Genomic DNA, 23,497 nt, shown 5'->3' with positions numbered 1-23,497 from the left:
ATTGCTCTGGGTCGTGCCATAGGTGAGGGCACCCTAGTTGCTTGACCAGAGTTTAAAATCGTCAAAATGTATGTGTCGCAGATTTCCCTAACGATTGGAGCACGTTTATCGTCATACGTGCAACCCCAATCTGATCCATGTGCGTTAAAGCCGCCCAGGATGAAAAACGGTTTTGGTAGTACCGTTACAAGGGTTTCAGGATCCTTGTTGATCGTCTTTGGTTCCAGATTGGCTCCCGGTGGGATATAAATTGAAGCAATAGAAACGTTAAGATCCCCTAGCTTTGCCTGGATTGCTGCGTTTTCGATTCCCTCGGGTGTGGGGAGGGGTATTTTGTTGAAGCTGTGATTACTTCGAATACCAATTAAAACTCCCCCACCTCGCCTGTCACTAGATGGATCATGTCGGTCTTGACGATATATTATAACCCGGGAAGGTTATATTTTTATCGGGTGAGAGCAAACCTTAGTGACATTTGCTCGAAATTGTTTTTCTATATCTGCTCGATTAGTACTCGATACACCTGAAATTATTGATTTGTGTGTGATCAAGTGTGTTGAAAGCGCCAAGATTTGGTGTGTTAGTAATTAGACTTTCTTCTATCCATGGACGATGCCGTCAAGCTCATTTTTCATTGATAGCAATGGTTTTTGATGAAAACAAATGCTTATTTTGTGTGACGTTATTCTATAAAAATGGGTATTATTTAAGATTAGAATGGGTCCAACTATAACGATAGAAATATAATTTCCGAGCGAATCTAGAAGAGAGCAACGAAAAAGCCGCACCACTGTTGATTTTAAAGGCCTTTTTCTAAATTCCCTTAAACTGGTGCAGTTTAAGGGAAGTTTAGGGCTCCAGTTTAAGGGAATTTGCTCGAGTTCTCGATTATTTGTGCTCAAAAATGTCATTTGGGAAGTTTTGCTCAGGGCAAATACATTACAATTATGTTGCCCTGGTAATACTTTGAAAGAATCAATTTTTCCCAAAAAAAACTTCTGCAGTTCCATTGTAGTATAGTAGTCATTGGAGGTATTATTTATCGAAGCGGACCATCATACTTAGACATGGCCATTTTGATAACCATTGCCTGACCATTCCTCTTAGAAAAAGAAATGCCAAAGGGATCAGCCCGGAAAGGGGTTCCGGGAGAAAATACAGCATTATAGCTGCCCTGAATTTTGGCCTAAAGTAAAATATTTGGCAATAGTTCAACAAAAAATAAAAACAACCGAAAACACTTCTCAAATACCTTTACAAATTGCATATTACTGAAGAAAAAAAATCAGATAATACGATATATCGGTTGTGCGGAATCTGATGATATGCATCCAAGAATAAGACGTTACATTCATCTTTTCATGAACATTTCATTATTTCTTTTATATTTTTCAATAAAACATCAATAAATTATCTCTCATTTGATGTCAAAATCATGTAATGGGTTGGAGGCTGCAGCCAGGCAACAAGCATTCTGTAGATTTCAATAAATTATCTTTCATTAAATGTCACAATTATTTTCCTATATTGATAATTACTTGTTTTACATTCCGTAGTGAGTAACCAGATTATAAAGAAACAGGTCTTTAGAGCCTGGGACCAAACATCCTGAAGAATAGTTGTTAACTGTTCATGTCACGACGACCATTTTAACAACTATTCTTCAGGATGTCATTTTTTCTCGGCAAGTGATTTTGATCATTTTTTTTCGGCAAGTCATGAGATTTTTTGTGAATTTTTCAAAAATCAATTTTTCCATACACATGCATGCTTTTTAATTGAACTGTCAGCACACTATTGAGTGTTCTACTAAAAAGCATACCAACTAAAAAGTATTCAATTGAATTGTTACTGTAATTTAAGTACTTTTCGACACAAACCGTTGGAAAGTAAGAATGTTAAACTATTTAACACATTATTTTCTACCTATTGGCATTGATTAAAGCATTTTCCGACCTGTAATCAAGTTGCCGAAAATAGGAGCACAGCCTGCCGAAATTAGGAACAAACTGCCGAAAGTAGAAAAAACTGTGATTGCATTTTCATGAATGACTCTGAAAAATACAATAAAATCTGCCAATAAAAACTAGCACAACATAATACGATAGTTTATCGTTCAAAATAACGTCATTCTCATGAAAAATAATAAAAACTGTTTACGAGCAGTTTTTGTGAAGCTACTGCATCAACCTGCCCAATACAGGTACAATTACCCTATATTAGGAAAGGAATAATTATAATTTATCACAGTAAAAAGCGTGGAAAAAAAGAAACAGAAATGTAGAAAATGTAGACACCAATTATTTAACAAGAATTTAACCTCAGGACAGATTTGGACAAGGTTTTTAGAGCCAAAGACCAAACATTCTGAAGAATAATTTTAAGCCGGGCCATGCCACGACGACGTGCTTTATCGTGAGCAGACCGGCAAGAGTGACATACAGGCCCTTTTTTATTACGTTCGGCATTCGAGAAGATTCACTCGCACGTTTATTATATTCATTTTCGTATCGTTTTTGCTGCCCGTCAAATATTGCGAGGGTTGCAAGTGGTATCATCTTCTCGAAATATTAAGATATTTTAAAAAATATTTATTTTTTATTCATGATTTTTTTTGCTTTGTTTTGAACTTTTCCAATTTTTACAAAATTAAATCTCGAAATTTAGGTGTTTAGTAAGCTATAATTTGCAATGCACCCCGCCATGCAATTGACAGCTATTTGCGAGGGCGTGCGATGGCTCGCACGCCATACAAGTTCACAGCCCCAGAACCCTCGCATTAAAGAGCTTGCGAGCCTTGGCAGTTTTTTCACCGCTAATTTTAACAGCTATAACTATAGCACCCCGAGAGCAGGTATAACATTTCAAATTATAGCTTACTAAACACATAAATGTTGAGACTTTATTTTGTAAAAATCCAAAAAAAGGGCCCTTCACGATTCTAGTTAGTTTTTTGTATGGAGTTTGACAGTTGGAGGCTTAAATCACGTAAACACTCCATACAAAACCACACAAAAAACTAGCCAGAAATTTTTAGTCTAGATTATTCTAGCATCAAAGCTAGAATTAGATTCGAGTACCTGCTCGAAAACACGGTATTGTTTACATTTACCCCAAGGTGCATTAAAGAAATCACGTGGTGGAATCTGGAATCGAAGTGTATGTAGTCCAGGTGCTCTTAGCATGTTATTTTATAACCTAATTTGAGATGTTTTTAATAGGACAGGTGAAATTTTTTGGCTTGACAAATACACAAAACTCTCTTAAAATCTTAATTCAGATGCAGAAGCGATAAAAATCAGCCTTCTAAATTCATACACCTTGGGATAAGCTCACCTGTATATTATACCTACTTAGATATCTGCTCGAAAACTGCTATACAATGCAAACAGCTGACGGGCTGAAATTTCAGCCTACGAACTTAAAACGGAAAGGACCCCAAAATTGGAAAATTGATCTTTTCGACAAATAACACAGCAAAAAAATAATTTATGAATAATTTTTTTTTAAATATCTTAATATTTCGAACAGATGATACCACATGCAACCCTCGCAATGTTTGACGGGATACAATTTTTTCTCCCGCTCGACTCGAGTGCTTCCGACGGAATCAAATGTCATTCGAGTAAAATAATAGGCCAGAAAGAGTACATTTGGCGGTCCCCTAGATCAGCGTTCGGCAAAATCCGGCCCGCGGGCCAAATGCGGCCCGCCGCAACATTCAATCCGGCCCGCGAAAGGTTTTGACTGATTTTGAAAGATGTGAAGAAACTATTCGTATACAAATTACTGAATATCTTTTAGAATAACATTTTATACCATCGTATTCTTTCAACTTTGATTAAAGTACTATGGAATGATCGTTCAGTATGTTCGAACTCGTGATCAATATCCCCGTAACGTTTACAAGAAAAAATGCCTTTTTTTCGGCTGGATGTGGAAAAAAACTTAGAGAGACAATTTCTTAACATGTACATAATTTGAAAGGAAATTTTTTAAAGCTTTCTTTAACCTTTCTAAGACTTGGGGAGTTGCCTTTCATCAGTTATCCGGAATTTTCGCCATGATAGACGAAGACATGCCTGTAGGCACCTTAAGTTTTCGCGACAAAATTGTCAGAGTAGAGCTTTTGCATCATATTGGCCCTGAAAAATTCGTTGTACCAGTTTGCGGACTAGGGTGTCATGTCGAAATTCTACCGAAATTCACCTAATATGAACGCATTGAGTTTTGGCGTCATTGTTTGCCATTGCGAAGTCAGTGGACGCGATTTCTGCTTCCTAATATGTGTGTTAATTTTCTCATACTGTTGGCACGTTTGCCATGCGGTTTGTCAGCACATAAAATGTTTGTTTATAAAGATCGGTTGTCACTTGTCCATTCGCGATAATCCGGGCTGGTTATCAAACCGAGCACCAGGTGGCGTTAGACAGGAGGATAACACCGACAACAGAAGATAAACAGGGGGAGATAGAAACAAGGCGAGAGGGAAATGAAGTTACATCCGATAGAGAGAGAGAGAGAAAGAGAGAGAGAGAGAGAATACAAGAAATTAGAAACTAGGTCACGGTCGAGAACAGGGGTCACCAAGGGTCATGCTATCTCGGTACGCAAAAAAAGGGCAGTACGCAAACGATCAGCTGAGAGACCGGACTATTTTTAAACCGCGCCTACACTCGAAAACCATTATTCGCTTGTGAAATCGCCGTTACAAAAACCCGGAAATAAAATTAATTGTTTAGTGAATTCTAAAACTTGTTTAGTGAATTCTAAAGCAACAAATTTTAAAAATAGTCAGCATTCAAAGAATATTCGATCCGTTTGCAAATCTACATTGTGCAAGATGCCGAAAGCCGCGAAAGGACACGATTGCATTGCATGCGATCGCAAGAATAGTGCGTCGAATATGGTGCAGTGCGATAAGTGCAACGGATGGAGCCATTTCGACTGTGCAAATGTTTCGTGGAGCGTAAAAAACGAAAAGTGGTCATGTGAAAAGTGCAAAGCCGCGGAAAAGGTCGACGAGTATCATGCTGAAGGTGAAAGTAAAATGGTGCCCGGCAGTAAGCCTCAAGCTAGCTGCGATTTGGTTCATCAAGAAGAAACCAAAGCAGCCCATGGCGATGGCGATCAGGAGCCGACAAGGAAGCCAATCCACACCGAGCAGCAGGAAGCGACCGGGCGAGAATCCGAGCAACGAGCACCAGAACGTGGATCGCGCCACGCAGTTAGTGAAATGTCGAGAAGTTCATCCAAATGCACGTTGATGAAGCTTCTGACCGAGCAAAATGAAACGGTGAAGCGTCTCCTCGCGGAAAAGGAAAAGATGATGGCCGACCATTTGAAGCTGCAGATGGACTTGCAGCGTAGAATGGACGAACTCGAGAAACGGTCCAATCGGAGCGATGGAAAAAGTGCCTCTGAAATCTCATCGGTCGTTAGAGGTGAGATGAAGACCGCGAATTGGGTGCAAAAGCAAAATGCGTACTTACCACATGCCGCTAGCAGCTGGGAGCCCCAAGCAACTATGCAGGAACACCTTACACCTTCGACGAGTAACCAAGAAAGGTACAGTGATATGGTGAGAGACAAGTTGCACAGAGAGAGGACAGTGAACTGTCTGAGACCAACTGCAGATCAGATTGCAGCCAGACAAGCATGGCCACGAAAATTACCTGCGTTTAGCGGAACGCCTAGGGACTGGCCACGATTTTATAATAGCTACGTGGAGTCAACAGCAGCATGTGGATTTTCAAACGTGGAAAATCTAGCTAGACTGGAAGAGTGTTTGTTTGGCGCAGCACGGGATGTGGTTGAAGGCTGGTTGGATTCACCTTCATCCGTGCCGTTAGTAATTAAAACCCTCCAGCGTCTGTTTGGCAAACCATCCCTCGTGGTTACGGATATGGTGCAGAAAATCCGACAAGTGCATCCACCTAGACCCGAACGCTTGGACGACTTAATTACATTTGGGTTGGCTGTTCAACACTTATGCAGCCAGCTTAGTTCCGATGACCGAAAGCACTACTTAGCTAATCACGAGTTGCTGGAAGAGCTTGTCGATAAGCTACCAGCGTCAAGGCAGTTGGATTGGGCCACATACAAACGAGCAATCCAAGCCAAACGCCAAATAGAGCCTACGCTATATGAATTTGGCCTATTCATGGAAGACCTGGTAGAAAAGGCTAGCGATGTAACTAAGTACATTCCTCCTAAATCCAGCACGTCAAGGCCTGCAAGGAATCATGACCGTTCGCACGTCTTCCTACATGCACCAGCAACCAACAGCATCGAACAAGACAGGAATACCAGTCCTTCAAGCTTCACCTCAAGTGCTAGAAACCAACCACAATGTCCAGAGAGAGTTTCCTATGGGACAGGTGAATGTCTAGTCTGCCACGATCCAGCACATCGCGTTAAACACTGCGATAGCTTTAAACGCATGAGCCTTGAAGCACGACAAGCTACCGTGAGGAAATTCAAACTGTGCTATGTATGTTTGGGAATGCATGCGTCCAATCTATGCAGATCCAGATACGTCTGCCAAGTTTCGGGTTGTCGAGAACGACACCACACGCTACTTCACGAGGGTCCACCAGATTCCACACCCACGGTAGCTGACTGCAGAGTCCATCAGATGAAGGAGAAGCCGTCTGATACCTTATTCCGGATTGTGCCTGTTTCAGTATACAACGGCACAGTAACCGTCGAAACCTTGGCGTTCCTGGATGAAGGATCGTCTCTCACACTGGTGGAAGCAGCGTTAGCGGAACAACTTGGGCTGAAAGGGGATCCGGATCCGCTAGAGCTTCATTGGACTTCCGACGTCAAAAGGAATGAAGCTACTTCTCGTCGCGTCAGTCTGCAGATCTCGGCAAAAGGGGGTGAGCGGCGCTATTCAATAGCGGCCGCTCACACTATCAACAAGCTAAGTCTTCCACCACAAAACCCAAATTTAAAACATCTGATAAGAAACCTTTACTACTTGCAGGACATTCCACTTCTCACCGTCGACCACCCCGTTCCACAAGTGCTCATCGGGTTAGCAGACGTAGAATTGCTAAAACCGCTGGAAACACGTTCGGGGCAGCCTGGAGAGCCGATCGCCGTTCGCAGTGCGCTAGGGTGGGCCATTTATGGAACGATAAATGCAAGTAATAAGGAGAGATGTCAAAGCGCTCATTACCACAACACCCATCTGATTGAGGATAGCCACCGATCCTCCAGCAACAAAGAAAACAATGATCAAGAACTGAACGAGACCATGCGGCAGTACTTTGCGTTAGAGGAAAGTGCTGTGTGTTCCTTTAACAAGTTCCTGTCAGAACCTGAAGATGTGCGTAGGGCAAAAATAATATTAGAAACCACTACAACTAAGTGCAATGGCCGTTACACTACGGGCTTGTTGTGGAAAAGCGATGATTTCCGTTTTCCAGACAGTAAACCGATGGCGATGGCAAGGCTTCGATCCCTCGAGAGAAAGTTAGAAAAGGACCCAGACCTGAAAGAAAACGTACATAATCAGATACGATTGTATGTTGAAAAGGGTTTCGCACATAGGGCAGAGGAGTCTGAGTTGAACTCGGTCGAACAAAAAAGGGTCTGGTACTTACCGCTCAATGTAGTTGGGCATCCCCGAAAACCAGATAAAAAGCGTTTAGTGTGGGATGCAGCAGCCAAAGTAAGAGGAGTATCGTTGAACTCGGAGCTGTTGAAAGGGCCCGACCTGTTAGTGCAGCTGCCCACCGTTCTTTGCAAATTCCGCCAACGCCTGGTGGCATTTGGGGGAGACATTGAGAAAATGTTCCACCAAATCCGTATAAGAGAAGAGGACAAGCACTCACAAAGATTCCTCTTTCGTTTCGATCCAAACCATGAACCACAAACCTACATCATGGATGTCGCAACATTTGGAGCTTCTTGTTCTCCATGCTCAGCCCAGTATATAATGCACCGAAATGCGGAAGAACATGCCAACATATATCCAGAAGCGGCAGCCGCTATCAAACAAAGCACATACATGGACGACTACTTCGATAGTTGCGACACGTTGGAAGAGGCAATTAATAGGGCAAAACAAGTACGGCACATTCATGCGCAGGCTGGATTCAATATGAGAAACTGGGTGAGCAACAACAATGCTGTCCTCGAAGGTCTGGAAGAATCAACGAGCGATCGTGATCTGTTTATAAACTTCGGTCAAGAGGGTAAGCACCCACGCGTGCTTGGAATAATATGGGACCCCGTATCAGACTCATTCAAATTTTCTGCAAACTGGCATGAAGAGCTGAAACCATACATTGATGGCACCAAGAAGCCTACTAAGCGCATAGTTCTGCGAATCATCATGAGTCTGTTTGACCCATTGGGACTTGTGGCGCCAGTGCTCATCCATGGCAGAATGATGATGCAAGATCTCTGGCGTGATAACCTAAAATGGGATGATGAACTAAATGAAACACAGTATAACAAGTTTAAACGATGGACGGCACTACTTCCCAGTATCCATTCCCTAAGAATCCCGCGATGCTACTTTGGAGTGAACGCGTCAAACACACATGCTCCCCTACAATTGCACATTTTTACCGACGCTAGTGAGTTGGGGTACGGCTGTGCGGCCTACTTTAGAAAAGAGACTCCTAGCGGTATACGTTGTGCGCTGGTTATGGCACGAAGTAAAGTAGCCCCCTTACAACACCTGACGATCCCCAAGCTAGAATTACAGGCAGCGCTACTGGGCGCAAGACTAAAACGCATGGTATGCGACAGCCACGACCTGGAAATTAAAGCCACGTACTTCCACACAGATTCTGAAGTAGTGCTTTCGTGGATCAGAACACCTACCCATGAGCTAAAGCAGTTTGTAGCATGTCGAGTAGGCGAAATATTGTCACTATCAGACTCAAAGGAATGGAGACACGTCCCTACTAAAGAAAACCCTGCCGATTGTTTAACAAAGTGGGGGAAGGATACTATGATCGATCCACAAGGCAGATGGCTGAACGGGCCTGCGTTTCTGTATCTGAATGAGAACAACTGGCCTGCGCAAAAACCGATTGAAGCTACAAACCAGGAACGGAAAACATGCTACATCTCAGTGCATTCAAGCCCAGCGTCACCCCATAGAGAGCTAGTAGTAGATGCATTCAGAATTTCCAGTTGGAAAGTTTTAGTGCGAACTGTCGCAAATCTTTGGCGTTTCGTTTCCAATTGTCGGCGTAAAGCAAAAGGTCTGCCAATACAATCCCTCAAAGCCACCAAAAGGCAAATCGGCAGTATCAAACAAAAAATAGCAGCAGAACATACACCCCTAACCAGCGAAGAATACCAGAAAGCCGAACGATTTCTGCTGCAAAACGCACAGATGGATGCTTTTGAGAAAGAAGTTCAGGTGTTAGCTAAGTCCAACTCGACTCACGCCCCACGCACCACTCAGAATGAAACCGCACCTCAAGTACCACGCAATAGTACGCTTTATGGCTTAACCCCCTTTTTAGATGAGTTTGGGATCCTGCGAATCGATGGGCGCACAGCCAAAGCTCATCACATTCCCTTCGATACAAGATACCCCATCATTCTACCGAAAACACACTACGTTACAACACTTATTTTGAGGGAGTATCATCAACGCTTTGGTCACGCTAACAACGAGACTGTGGTAAACGAAGTACGGCAACGTTTCTACCTAAAACACCTGCGATCCAGCGTGGCCAGAATCGCCAAAAACTGTCAACGATGCAAAATCAAGAAGACGCAACCATTACAGCCACGAATGGCACCGTTGCCAGAAGCAAGGCTTACTCCATATGTACGTCCGTTTTGTAAAGTGGGAGTAGATTATTTAGGGCCGATCGAGGTGGTTAATTCGAGGCGCAAAGAAAAGCGTTACATTGCAGTATTCACCTGTTTAGTGACGAGAGCGGTGCATTTAGAAGTAGCGCACAGCCTTTCTACTGAAGCCTGCATTATGGCGATAAGACGTTTCGTTAGCAGACGCGGAGCTCCCAGCGAGATATTTTCCGACAACGGGACCAATTTCGTTGGAGCCAATAATGAACTCACGAAACAACTGGCGGACATCAACTACTCTTGTGCCGAAACATTCACCGGTGTTCAGACGAGATGGATATTTAATCCCCCTTCGGCACCCCATATGGGAGGCGCATGGGAACGGATGGTGCGAAGTGTTAAGGAAGCTATGCTAGCACTGGATGACGGTAGGAAACTGAACGACGAGATACTCCTAACCGCATTAGCCGATTCAGAAAGTCTGATCAACTCCCGACCGCTTACCTATATGCCGCAAAGCTCGTCAAATGCAGAAGCGCTTACACCCAACCACTTTCTGTTAGGGAGTTCGTGCGGAACCAAGGAGCAGCTGCGTCCCAACGTAGATTTAGCAGAAACACTAAGAAGCAGCTACAAACGATCTACAGCTTTAGCCGATGCGATGTGGGACCGTTGGTTGAAGGAGTATTTGCCAGCCCTGAACACTAGGTCCAAATGGCACGAAGATACGCGTCGGTTGAATGTTGGCGATCTTGTATTCATCGCTGAGGGTCCGCGGAAGAATTGGTTGAGGGCGAAGGTTGAGGAGACGATAGCCGGTAAAGACGGCAGAATAAGGCAGGTGGTAGTGCGGACGGCAAACGGCAAGTCACTAAAAAGACCAGTAGTTAAAATCGCTGTTCTTGATGTTGAGTGCGATTGCGATACAGTATAGGAAAGTTACCACCCTTCAAACACTTCATCTTTATCGTCACTGAGCAAACGCGCTATTTATTTAGTAAATCCTTGAAAGCATAAAGGATTGACGGGGTGGAGTGTTGGCACGTTTGCCATGCGGTTTGTCAGCATATAAAATGTTTGTTTATAAAGATCGGTTGTCACTTGTCCATTCGCGATAATCCGGGCTGGTTATCAAACCGAGCACCAGGTGGCGTTAGACAGGAGGATAACACCGACAACAGAAGATAAACAGGGGGAGATAGAAACAAGGCGAGAGGGAAATGAAGTTACATCCGATAGAGAGAGAGAGAGAAAGAGAGAGAGAGAGAGAATACAAGAAATTAGAAACTAGGTCACGGTCGAGAACAGGGGTCACCAAGGGTCATGCTATCTCGGTACGCAAAAAAAGGGCAGTACGCAAACGATCAGCTGAGAGACCGGACTATTTTTAAACCGCGCCTACACTCGAAAACCATTATTCGCTTGTGAAATCGCCGTTACAAAAACCCGGAAATAAAATTAATTGTTTAGTGAATTCTAAAACTTGTTTAGTGAATTCTAAAGCAACACATACTATTTCACTGTTTGGCGGATTGCATCGATCTCCCGGCCCAGATAACCCAGTAATGTAGCCACTTGTGCCTCTGTCTTTATTTTTTGGTTTTTTGGAACCTCAAAAAATGAACCTGGGCTCTCCTGCGATGCTTTGATTGTTGCTTAATAGGGCCAAGATGTTGGTGATCAATAAGCAGAAATGTTCTTGTGCGACGTCAGACTTCTGTACGCAGTCCATTTAAGACGCTACGGGATGTCATTCGTTGATCGCGCACGCTTATAAGTTGGTTGGTTCACTTTTTTGGTCATTATGTTTAGAGTTTTCTGTTGTCTCATGGGCAACATAATTTATCAATTGATCTGACATGGCATGACATCTGACTTGTCCATAAAGCATTTTTATAATTACTGAATCTATGTTTGCTTCGATAATTTTTCAGCCTTTCAGACTTTTGTATCATCCCCGGAATATATTCAATATTTTTGTAGTGTGGGAAGATGGGGTCTTTATTATTTTTTGGCTGATCACATTTTTAGCCCTCTATTGCCGATTCTCAAATGATTAAAGATTAGAATTAGTTTTTAAAGTAGGTATCATTAATTTTGAACCATACTTGGATGATATAATTACAGAAAAACAACAATATTACTTAAAATGTTTCTAAAAGAATTAAATATAATAACTTAAGCCCAATAATAAAAACCGCATTCACCAGGCCCGCGGCACTCGATCATTTACTGAAGTTGGCCCTTTGCCTCAAAAGTTCGCCGACCGCTGCCCTAGATAAACGACCGCAAAATACCGCTCATCTCGAATTTCCGCGTAAGTCGAATTTCGTGTGCTCCAGCCAAAATATCATAAAATTTTAGTGTAGTTTCCAAGTAGGTTTGGTTTTAGCAACTCAATAAATTGTTTTATATGATTCTGACTGAATAAAATAGTTTCAAACCTTTTGAATTAGTTTTTAACATTCGATCATAACGGAAATTATTTGGCATTTTACAATTGATGTATTGATCAGTAAAATTTGTTCAAAGAATTGTCCAATTTAGAAAACCGCGTATCTCCGAATTCGCGTATAAGATGTACCGTGTACCTAGGAGACCGCCTGTATTAATAATGTAATCTAATAAATGGTGTGGGAAACAATGAACAAGAAATATAGAAAATGTATATACCAGACATGTCAAACATACGGCCAGCGAAAGGCTTTCAATCCGGGCCGCGAAGAACTTTGGCAGTTATTTGAATGAAGCAGAAATAGATTGTAACCATGTATCGGAACACCACTATCTTCACTTCAATAGTGAGGATACTTTCTTAAGCTATGGTTCTGCAAAAATCAGGCCGATATCTTTAAATATCTCGAAACTCCAAGCATTTTAAAATAACGTGAATTGTATGAGGTCTACTGTAAGTTGGTAGCCTCGTAGGTTGTACTCGTGGGTCAACTGTAAGTTGGTGTGGTAGGTTTAAATAACCATCCAGGCTGTCTCTAAGTTAGCATATATGTGGAGTATTGATTAGAATTATTAAATTTCCAAGTTAGGGTAACCGCCACTGAAGTAAAGTACGAGTAAATGTCATACTTTGCATATTAACATTTTATTTGCATGCCCTCCTATTTCTATACAATAAAATATGTATGGTGGAAAATTTCTCATGAATAGTTTTATTGGAGGCTACGACAAAATGTAGAAAAGATTCTAGGTTGAAGAATAGGTCCATACATTGTTTTCCGGGTCAATTTCTAATTTGAACGGCATTATTCAACAATCGCGAGAGGTTCTTTTAACAGCCCTGATGCTAGAAATAACGACGGCTGTTGAAAGACCAATGGCGAGTTTTGAATAATGGTGTATAGATTGAAAACTGAGCCAAAAAACAGTGTAATGATTATCGCCGATCGAAAGCACTCCTCGCTCAACTGCGACCCGCGACGCAAAACGAGTTTGACATCACCGTTATAAACAAATTATGGAAGAAAAATTTCACCTCAGGACAGATGTGGAAAAACGGGTGCTTAGGTAGAAAAGGTCTTCCAACTAAAATTATAGAATAACAATACATTTACAATAACGCATCAAACATAATTACAATCAAGTAAAATGTAACTAATCGTGTAATGTACATTCGTTTTATTTCAGCATAACTTAACAGAATGGTTAAATCAACACAAAGATAAATATCACTAAGATAAAGGAAAATTATTTTCTTACACCACTATTTCGCAGAAAATATTTGTTAAACAAATATTTTATAATAATTTTTGATGATTGAATAATACATCACTAGTTTAAATGATGTTACAAATCTGTCCGATGTCTGCACATATATTTATAAATAATGCACATATATTTATAAATCTGCAGGAAGCATGAATATCATCATATGCTTTACCCACACTGCAATGCAGTGTATCTGCTGAATAGATTAAGGAATTGATTAAAATGTTTTAAAAATTAAAAATTAATAATTTGCCATAGGATAAATGCGGACACTTCTCGTACATACATGATCTACTTGTAAGTAAATGAAATATTTAACAATGCATATTACCTAAAAGTGCGTAAATACATTTTTGAACAAGTTTTTGCATGATAATTTTCCACAGGGTAAAATTATGGTGAAAAAAAAAATTAATTAATTCGTGCAAACGTACGAAACTAGTGGCATTTGCTTTCAGTGAGTTTTTTATTTACTCAGCAGGATAGTGTTGGTAGAGTATAGTTCTTCGTAATGTTTGTTGTTTCTCTAGCCAATGACGAATGGTGGCATACGGGGAAGGCAAACTGCTAACGGAAAAGCCACCTTTATACAGGAAATGCTCCTGGCTATGGGGGTCAATAGAAAAGTTTTCTCGCGGTCCTGCAGCTGAACGTGTTAAGCACATAACCGACTAAAAACTGAATTATAGATAAAGACAAAATACATTTTGGGGAGTGCAAGCTTTATGGTACCAAAAGTTAGAAAGATGGACCTTCCATTGTGGGAAAAGATGGATATTGTTCAGCAGGCCAACGAAAGAGAAAGCGCCATTTGTGTTTTATCAATAACAAGAAGAAGATTTGATACCTTTCAGTAATAGATCAGTAATAGAAAAAAAAACTTTTTGGTTCTACAACCGTTGTCGGTCAAGGGACTGTACCACTTGTGGGCTTGGCTTTCAATGACTTATTGATTCCCCCCATAGCAGATAGCAGATAGTCAGTCCTACGTATGGCGGCACGGTCCATTCGGGCCATGACGGCAGGTTGTTAATATAAAAATTATGTGTGATTTTAAAGAATGAAGAGTTAAATTTTATGTTGAGGGAAAATGCAAGAATGAGCTATTTACAGACAGATCCGCCAAAATTTCTGGGGTCACGTTCTTCAGTAATTTTAAAAAGTGTAATCCCACACTATCCTTCTGTAGACTTGGACAAACCTCGGCTGCTAATGCCAGAGGTTTCAATAGGTTTCGACACATGTATTTTTCAGCAGAATATGCCATGTGTGAACGCGGCTAGTAGGTAACTCTCCACGAAACGATTGTTTGATGGCAAATCTTTCCCCTTCCACCGTCAAAAAAAGATTTGCGAACCGTTTTGCATTTTCATGACATGATTCTTCTGTGGATTCGAAAATAGCGATTTTATGAACGCATAAACATTTACTCTTTTTTACCTTTTGCAAATCACTTAAAACCTTTAAAAGAGTGTACTCCTATGTGCCAGGATGCTAAAAATAAGTTTAAACAACAAAATATAGTACGTGTTTGCTAACTGGATGGTTTTTAACTGATTTTTTTTTTAACTTGATGTTTGCTAGTATCCAGATCTAAATGTTCTAACGGTTGTATATTGTGCATTTCTTACAACGAGAACCCGTGTTTTACGAATTATTATGTTAAATTACGGTAATTATATGCTGATAAGATTCGCGGTGTGTGAATGCATAAATATTGGTGAATCTTTTTTGACATTTGTTTCTGGTGCAAGGGGAAAGATTCGCGAAGAAAGATATGCCGAGTCTGAACGTACCTAATCACTTGTTTCTGGTTTTTTTTGACACTTGTTGCTAGTGGAAGGGGAAAGATTGGCGAAGAAAGATATGCCGAGTCTAAACGTACCTAATTTACTATTTTTGGTTTATTAGTGGTTTTAGATTTTTCCTATCTACGATCTCCACTTTTTCCAGATTTCCACTGATCAAACAGTCACAGTTCGGCTATTAGTTATCATACATCAGGATAATTGCCGGCTAAGCCAGACAACCCATACAACGTCGTGGAACGTCATAAGCGAGCATGCCTGCCGATACAGATTCAAGACTCGTTAAGTACCAGGATAGTTAGTCATTACTACGGAAGGTCCAATGAATGCCTGAACCCATGACGGGCATGTCATTAAGTCGTACGAGTAGACGACTATACTAAAAAATCGTCCAGAGAAATTAAACGGACCATTTAAAACTGAAAGGTATTATGAAGAATGGTCATAAAGCGAAAATTTAGGATACGCAGGCCAGCGCCCTTCTTTAATATTAGATGGGATTGATTTCTATCTGGTACATCACCCAGTATCAAGGACTGACTATCCAGTTTTGCTTCTTCTATATACGTGTAATGACCTACGCGGTGATGTAAGCCTATACAGGGTTTTCATTTGAAATGTGTACTGCATATTGTGCATATAAGTCATTTTGCTGTGTGTGCTGCATATTTTGTCGCTTACGAAATTTACTTTAACTCCCAGTACGTGCTTGGACTGGTTCAATGTTATTTTTAACCCGTCCAAGTTTAATTTTGATAGCCGTATAGAGGTGCTGGTTTGCCTTTGTCTTGTTCATTATTATACACATTTTGACACATTTCATGCACAACCACAGAAAGGGGAATACTTGAGCTTTAAAATGATGCGCCGTTTGACCGATAATTCGTTTTATTCACTAAGTAATTAGCATTTGAAAATGCACTCCAACGCGATTGATAGGAATTATCGAACAAATAAAACCGACGTCGGTTTTAAGAAAAACTGCTAAGAACGCATCTGGTGGTGAACTGATCGACAGAAAATATTCATTAACTTTTGCATCAGGGCCTACTAGAGGTTTATTACATTTTTAACTGATTCTAGTAAATCAAGCCGGTCTCGTGAAACGGTCGTCAACTCATACGACTTAACAACATGCCCGTCATGGGTTCAAGCCCCAAATGGACCGTGCCGCCATACGTAGGACTGACTATCCTGCTATAGGGGGATCAATAAGTCACTGAAAGCCAAGCCCACAAGTAGTGGTACAGGCAGGCCTTGACCGATAACGGTTGTTGAGCTAAAAGAAGAAGAAGAGTAAATCATGGCATTCATATAAAATTAAAAAGTTGATAGCCAGGGACTGGATTTAAAGAAATTCAATAAAAACATGTCCTAATGTCCGAATTTTAAAGCTATCCCTAATTTGATTCGTAACAGTATTTATTCACGTTACATTTTTTATAATTATCTTGATTAATCATGATTAATCATGATTTTTTCTGCCTTTGAACAGTGCTGCCAAATGCCACTGCTTCAGTCATCAACACTAATGGCTGAAACGAAGCTCAAATCAATTCACGTACACAACTGAGATGATCAGTGACTATACTCAAACAGTTGGAGAATCAATCACATGCTTTGTGACACTTAGTTTAACACCCAACTTTTGATCACTCACTTGGTCACGACATTGTTGTCGGTGATAATCACGACATTCTTGTAATATGCTTGGCGCGTGGGCTCTAACAACAAAATGAGCATGCTTTCTCCCTCTATCTGTTTTGATTATCTGTCGGGTCAAACAGAGCGAGAAAACATGCTCATTTTGTTTCATGGAACCACTCGCACGCATCGCATATCTCGCATGACCATCGCGATGAGCACCGACTTAAATGTCGCGACCAAGTGACTGAACACGAGTTGGTTGCACACAATGTCACCAAGCATGTGATGGTCGCACCAACTGTTTGAGACTCGCCTCTGATCAATACAGTAGAACTCGTGACGCTGACATGATTTTGTTTCAGCAGGAAATTGTCATGACTATGTCAGTGACATTTTACAAAACTGATCACAGTAAAAAAAGTCATGACACATTGACTGACCAAGCGATGGTCGCAAAAATGTCATGCAGCATGTATTGGTCACACCAACCGTTCTTAGTATCTCTGATTATCACAATTGAGTACGTGACGTTCATATGGATTTTGTTTCAGTCAAATGACGTGTTAAGCCCTGTATAGGCCTTCGAGACTTATTAGTACCACCATCCGCATTCGGATAGTCAATCCTTGCTAGGAAGGGGACGGTCCATACGAGAATTGAACCGATGAACCCATGACGAGCATGCTACATAAAGTCGTTAAAGTTTACGTCTATACTCCAGGACCGCTCCCAGTTATTTGATGCTAAATATAAACAAAGCCATAGAACAAACACAAAATTCTGTACAAAAAAAAAAAACAAGAAGGATCAGAACTGAAAAGATAATAACGTAACAGTTCAAAAATCAATAATACAATTTTTTGGTAAAGTATATAAGGTGATATAGAAAAACTGCTGCGTCAAAATAAAGGCTGCAACCGGATATGAGATTTTGAAAATGGTAAATATTTCAAGAAGTGTTCATAACCATGCCGTAATCATTATAACTATTTCCCTATACCTTAAATGTAAATGTTTTAAACTAGTAAACATAAAATTTGTTAAAAATTCAAATATTTAACACATAACGTTTCAACATGGTTCAAACGTTTCACATTCTGCTAAAATATGAACATAAAATATATCCTGCACACTTTCATAATTTCTGTATTTAACCAATGCTAGATTTTCAACATTTGTTAACGTGTTCGTCTTTAGCTATCTCTTCCTACTTGGTTTTTAAAACACCATCGGTTTCTTGTTTTTAAACAAAATGATGAAATTTTATTTTAAAAAGGATACCCGTAAAACAAAATGCTTACTAAGAAATAATTTTGATTTAAATGTTTTGTCTAAATGTAACACCTTTGTTTAAACATATCTACAATATTCGCTTTGCTGATCAAAATACAATAGTGACATACTGTAAATCATTTCCTCTTAACAATACTTGAAGAATTAACCTTTTTTAATTCCGTTATCAAATTATTGCAATTTTCCACAAAAATAAACCAATTCGAAACCGATGGTAGAATAATTTCAAGAGCTAGTTTGTGCAGATGCAGATATGCATGTGACATAATAAACGAACATATAAAGGAAGTATAATTACAAAAAACTATAAGTACAAAACAAAATTACAAGTGTATACCAACAAATTATAACATAATAACTTCATCATTGTTACTGCATCTGTGAACATGTGTTCGTGACTCATACATTGTGTTAAATATTTCCAGGCGTTTAGAATGTTTAGTTTTGACATTAAACAGGCATATAGTTCGTAGGTGTACCATGTTCTTTTGTAACGTTTTTTCGACAATTAATTCATTACGTAGATTCCTATATGGGTCATTCACACCATAAAAAATATAAACGTAATTCATACAATCTCTTGCTTGGAACAAGTTTCCGACGATTATTTTCAGCTTATCTTAAGATTATTTCGCTAATTATGTTTTCTGTTTCACAGGGGTAACATCATGATGTACCCAAAACCCTATAGTCAAATATTAGTTGTGAGTTAGCTCAGTCTACACGACTTACAGTTATGCTTATTTAAAATTTCATTCTATACGAGGACACCTTTACCTACCTCTTTGCTAAAGGTAACCTGTGGAAGATGAAGCTTCCGTTTAGCGATTTCAACTGAAGTATTGGAACACACGGTAGATGATCGTGCTACACCGAACGGAGACGGGGATGCAAACGGTTCACCGTCATCTGCCTGTACATGAGCACTACTAGATGATACGTTGAAAGAAGTGATGTTCCCTGTGCTGTTAACCATTCCTCCATGGTTCGATATCGATGTTTGCCCAGATGACATATTACGTACACCATTAGTGCGATTTGAAAGCTGTGGGCCACTTGCTGACTGAGGACGTCTAAAAATCTCCAAAAGCAGCGTATTTCCTTGGGTCCGGATTAAGTTTAGCACATCTTGTTCTGGCATTGTTACTACATTGTGCTTATCAACAAAAACCACATAATCACCCGGCAAAATTCCAGCCCTGTCCGCTGACAATCCTGTTTCTATTTTTTCCACTCGAGGAGGATGAGTCCATACGATAGAAAATCCGAAGCCTCTATCGCCCATTCGCGTCAATCGCTTGGTAATTGTAAACGGCGTTCGTCCTGAGGAATTGGTTGTACCTGCTGTTGGTTTGCTTGACCCACACGTACTGATCGAGCTGCGCCGAGGCGTAGTCGGTACCTGTTGACCAACAATGGCATTATTTGATGTTGCATCAGGAGATGGATCAAGTTCCAGAAAACGTAAAAACAGATTCTCATCTGCATCGCGCTGGTGAATTGCTTTTTTACTCAGACTGATTTCTTCACCATTATGACCGATGTTTCCTAAAATTGCACCTGTGGTCAAAGATACCGTTGTAGAAGTGTTTATGCTCGTTGCCTTTGCACTGCTGTTATCCTCATTATTGATTAGTTCCTCCATGCTAGATTCAGAGTTTTCGCACATTGTTTCTAATATTGGCGTTGTGGGGTTCGTCAAACAAGATTGCGGCTGCAAGCGATATGCTCCATTAATGTCCTAGCGTAGTATTAAAAATAAAAATACAAATATGAAGATTATTGAAGAGATTTAAAACAAAGATGGTTCAAACTATTTTCATACCTGTACAGTAACATTTTTTATTGGGAATGACGTACATCCAAGGAATTCACTACGTCTGAAAAACAAAAACATGCCGGAAATCAAATTAGTAGGTAAGTAAACCGATGTAAAACATGTGGATAATAGTAATTTCCAATTCATAGTATTAAGCATGATTGACAACTATAGCGTAGGTAAAATGTATCTATTTTGTTATTGATATCGAATAATTATTAGCGTGTATGCAATCATATGTTTAGTTCTGATGTTAAACAAGCGTAAAGCGTATCAAACCCGGTGGGCTGACCATGTTGTACGGGTGGAAACGGACGACCCAGCCCGTAAAGTCTTTTTAGGTCGTCCACAAGGACATAGATAGGGCGTGGGGGCCCAAATTGAGGTGGCAAGATGGCGTGGAGGCGTCCGCCATTAAGGCCGAGATAACGGACTGGCAGACGAAAGCGCGAGACCGTTACGGACACTCCTGAGGCAGACCAACACCGCAAAGCGATTGTAGTACTGGATAAGTGAAGAAGTGATGCAATTATATGATGAATTAAACGTAATATCCTTCTTCTACTTCTTCCTCTATTTGATTAAACGTGCTACACGGACATGCTGGGATATATAGGCTTTCGAAACTTATTCAATATCACGTATTCGGATAGTTAGTCCTTGCTATAGGGTGACGGTCTTTTCTAGATTTGTATACACGACGGACATGTTGACTTCTGACGGACACCACGGGACCGCGGGCAAAATCCACGAACTCTACGATCCCGTATTTGTATAATTTTAATTAATTTTCATTCGACTTCAAACTCATTAGTTAAATTGTTCATTTTACAAGGGTAATATTAAAAAGTGACAACATCAGACCTCAGGAACGGATCAAAATGGTAGACAAATGAATTAAAATAGGACTTTGAAAGTAACAGATTTGCTTGATGGTTTTAAACTTTCATTTCATTGGCACAAGCAATAGAATGGCATAAAGTATTAAAATGTAATTGGAAAATCACAGAGGTCTTTAAAAAAACTCGTCGTACGAAAAATACAAACTAACTACTGAAAACATTACCGGTAGCTTATGTAATGAAAAGCCAAACTCGTGTCATTTAGACATTATACTTTGGTTTTAATAGTGTATCAAACATGTGTAGAGTACGAGGTGAACATACCGGTTTTGGAATGCCATTTTACGACGTGTACTGCATATATTGTTGCTAACGAAATTTATTTTGAAAATTACAGGAACAAAATAGTGTTTTAACCATTGATGATGATTTTCGACCCGTCATGATTTTCGACCCGTTTCTATACCGTCACAATGCACTTATATGTTTGTTTCTAGGTTTTAGTCCTTATAGATATATACGTGTTTTGTAAAATGCATTGTTTTTAAGCCTAAAAACTGAGAATTATACACAGAAAAACTGAATTGTAGGAAAGCTATCAAAATTCAAAAATATTTCAGTAGGACAATGTACAAATAGCTATCTTATGAAAATATATTTCAATATGATATTGCACAAATTGCTATCTTATTTAACATTCATTTTACGATTCCTCTGGAATAAAAAAATAACAACTTTATTTAGATTTTTAGCATTTTGTTATTTTTCGTATTAAAAAAAAAATCATAGTGTAAGACAGTAACTTATTACAGCTTTAATCAAAGTCTTACATATTTTTTTTATTTTAAGATAAATTTGAGCATTAAGTTTAATTTAGTGTTTATTAAGCGATGGACTTTATATTAAAGCATTGTTGTGACTGTTTCACTTAGATTTGATTTCGTATGGTGGAGCTTGTTTTTCTTCAAAAGCTTTATGTTCTAATTATCATAATTCATTCTTTCAAAATAATAGTTAATACTGCCGAAGAATACCAAAATTCAGAATGTTTACAGTTCTGTTTTACTTTTTCTCTAATGATTACATAAAACTAGGGTTTTTGACTCAAAGTAGCTAAACACTGTCACTAACACATTAACACTGCATCACTGACTAACACGCGGATGGCAAGCGCAGGCGCAATTGAAATGTGGAATATTCTTATTGTGGCAGGGGAAGTTGTAGAATATATTTTATTGTAAACATAATTGAAAATTCCCATTTTTTTAACTTGCTCTGGAACATTTAATTTATTGTGTAAAATTTATTTAGCCATACATTTAAATGAAAATTCAGTGTGTACTTCAGCACTTTTATGACGCCAGTTCATTGTCTATATTATCTCTGCTTGTGAAAACCTTTCAGAATTTTGCCTTGGGAAAACCTTTCAGAAAACCTTGGGATTTAACCATTGTGATTCCATGAAAAGCTCAAACACACAAAAAAAACTTGGAGAAATTAATAGTTTCATAGGTGAGAGTGTATGATACACAATATAGATAGACACGATAGACCTCCTTCTGGTAAAACAAAACGATTCACACTAGCGTATGTTTTTTCGTGTATTGAGAAGCATAAGTTGTTAGTCTATGACTGTTTTTCCCTGTCACGGGTGTGGAGCTGTGTAGTGCCCACACATGGACCTACCCTTTTTCTAAGAAGCATACCGAAAGGTAAATCCACGAGGAAATATAGATGGCTCAACGAGGAGGTTTACTAGGTAAGAATCCCCGTCAACTCACATGCGATCATGCGAATTCTAAGAAGATTCATCCTCCTTATAAAACAAAAAAAATTCACACACATACACAAACGCGCGCGCACCATTTACACACATAAGGTTAAATGCACAACATATTAATAAAGAAACAACAACTACATTTAACGCCATTCTTTTGCTGCTTTTTCACTTGAAGAACTTCTTTGGGTCAATTTTCGCATCCGCTTGTCAAAAGTTTTGATTATTTTCAACATATAAGTATTTCCGGATAAATTTTGTCATGTTTTAGAACAATAAAAATTTGACATAAAGCAAACCTTTATCCTTATAGTATTGTGTAGAGAACACAGCTAATATGAAATGTATCCGAAAGCTGAGTTGGAACTAATTGTACGGTCTGTCGCATAAGCAACAGCTACACGAGATTATTTGTCCGAAAACTAGTATCAAGGACCCGAATGCTGCAAATGGGCACATGCGCAAAGCACACAGCTCTACGAATTAGTAAGAGAAAGAGAGAGAGAGATAGAGAGAAAATGATGGAGAGATTAATAGATGGATAGAGAGAAAGAGAGAGAGACAGAGAGAGAGAAATAGAGAGAGATAGAGAGGGAGACAGAGAGAAAGGCAGAGATAGAGATAAAGAGAGAGAGAGAGAGAGAGAGAGAGAGAGAGAGAGAGAGAGAGATAGAGAGTGAGAGAGAGCGAGAGAGAGAGATAGGAGAGAGATAGAGAGAGAGAGAGAGAGAGAGAATTTTGCAGAAGTAGCACACGCAGTCTAGCAGGTGTTTTTTACACATTTGTTAAAGGACATCTG

The 23,497-nt window shown here is 39.7% G+C and overlaps 2 protein-coding genes across 3 annotated transcripts in view; one reads left to right on the top strand and one right to left on the bottom strand.

Annotated features, from left to right (window-relative positions):
- The window catches only part of LOC121591975, a 234,985-nt gene that overhangs the window by 168,965 nt on the left and 42,523 nt on the right, over positions 1-23,497 (bottom strand). For both annotated transcript variants that reach the window (XM_041913110.1, XM_041913109.1), the window contains exons 4-5: positions 20,086-20,140; positions 19,042-20,001 (exon numbers count right to left, since the gene is read on the bottom strand). In XM_041913110.1, coding sequence (XP_041769044.1) covers positions 19,042-20,001; positions 20,086-20,140 — 1,015 coding nt within the window. The remainder of the gene's footprint in view (positions 1-19,041; positions 20,002-20,085; positions 20,141-23,497) is intronic.
- On the top strand, positions 4,300-10,199 carry LOC121591980. Its single transcript, XM_041913117.1, has 2 exons — positions 4,300-6,613; positions 6,687-10,199. Exons 1-2 carry the CDS (start codon positions 4,844-4,846, stop codon positions 6,702-6,704), a joined length of 1,788 nt encoding a protein of 595 aa, XP_041769051.1. The 5' UTR covers positions 4,300-4,843; the 3' UTR covers positions 6,705-10,199.

Source organism: Anopheles merus, chromosome 2L, assembly GCF_017562075.2.
Source record: "Anopheles merus strain MAF chromosome 2L, AmerM5.1, whole genome shotgun sequence".
Classification (NCBI taxonomy): Eukaryota; Metazoa; Arthropoda; class Insecta; order Diptera; family Culicidae; genus Anopheles; species Anopheles merus.
This window is presented reverse-complemented; position numbering and strand designations above follow the sequence as displayed.

What these genes read in the sequence shown, in the direction of transcription:
- LOC121591980 (XM_041913117.1), top strand. Translation starts at nt 4,844, where the DNA reads ATGCCGAAAGCCGCGAAAGGACACGATTGCATTGCATGCGATCGCAAG.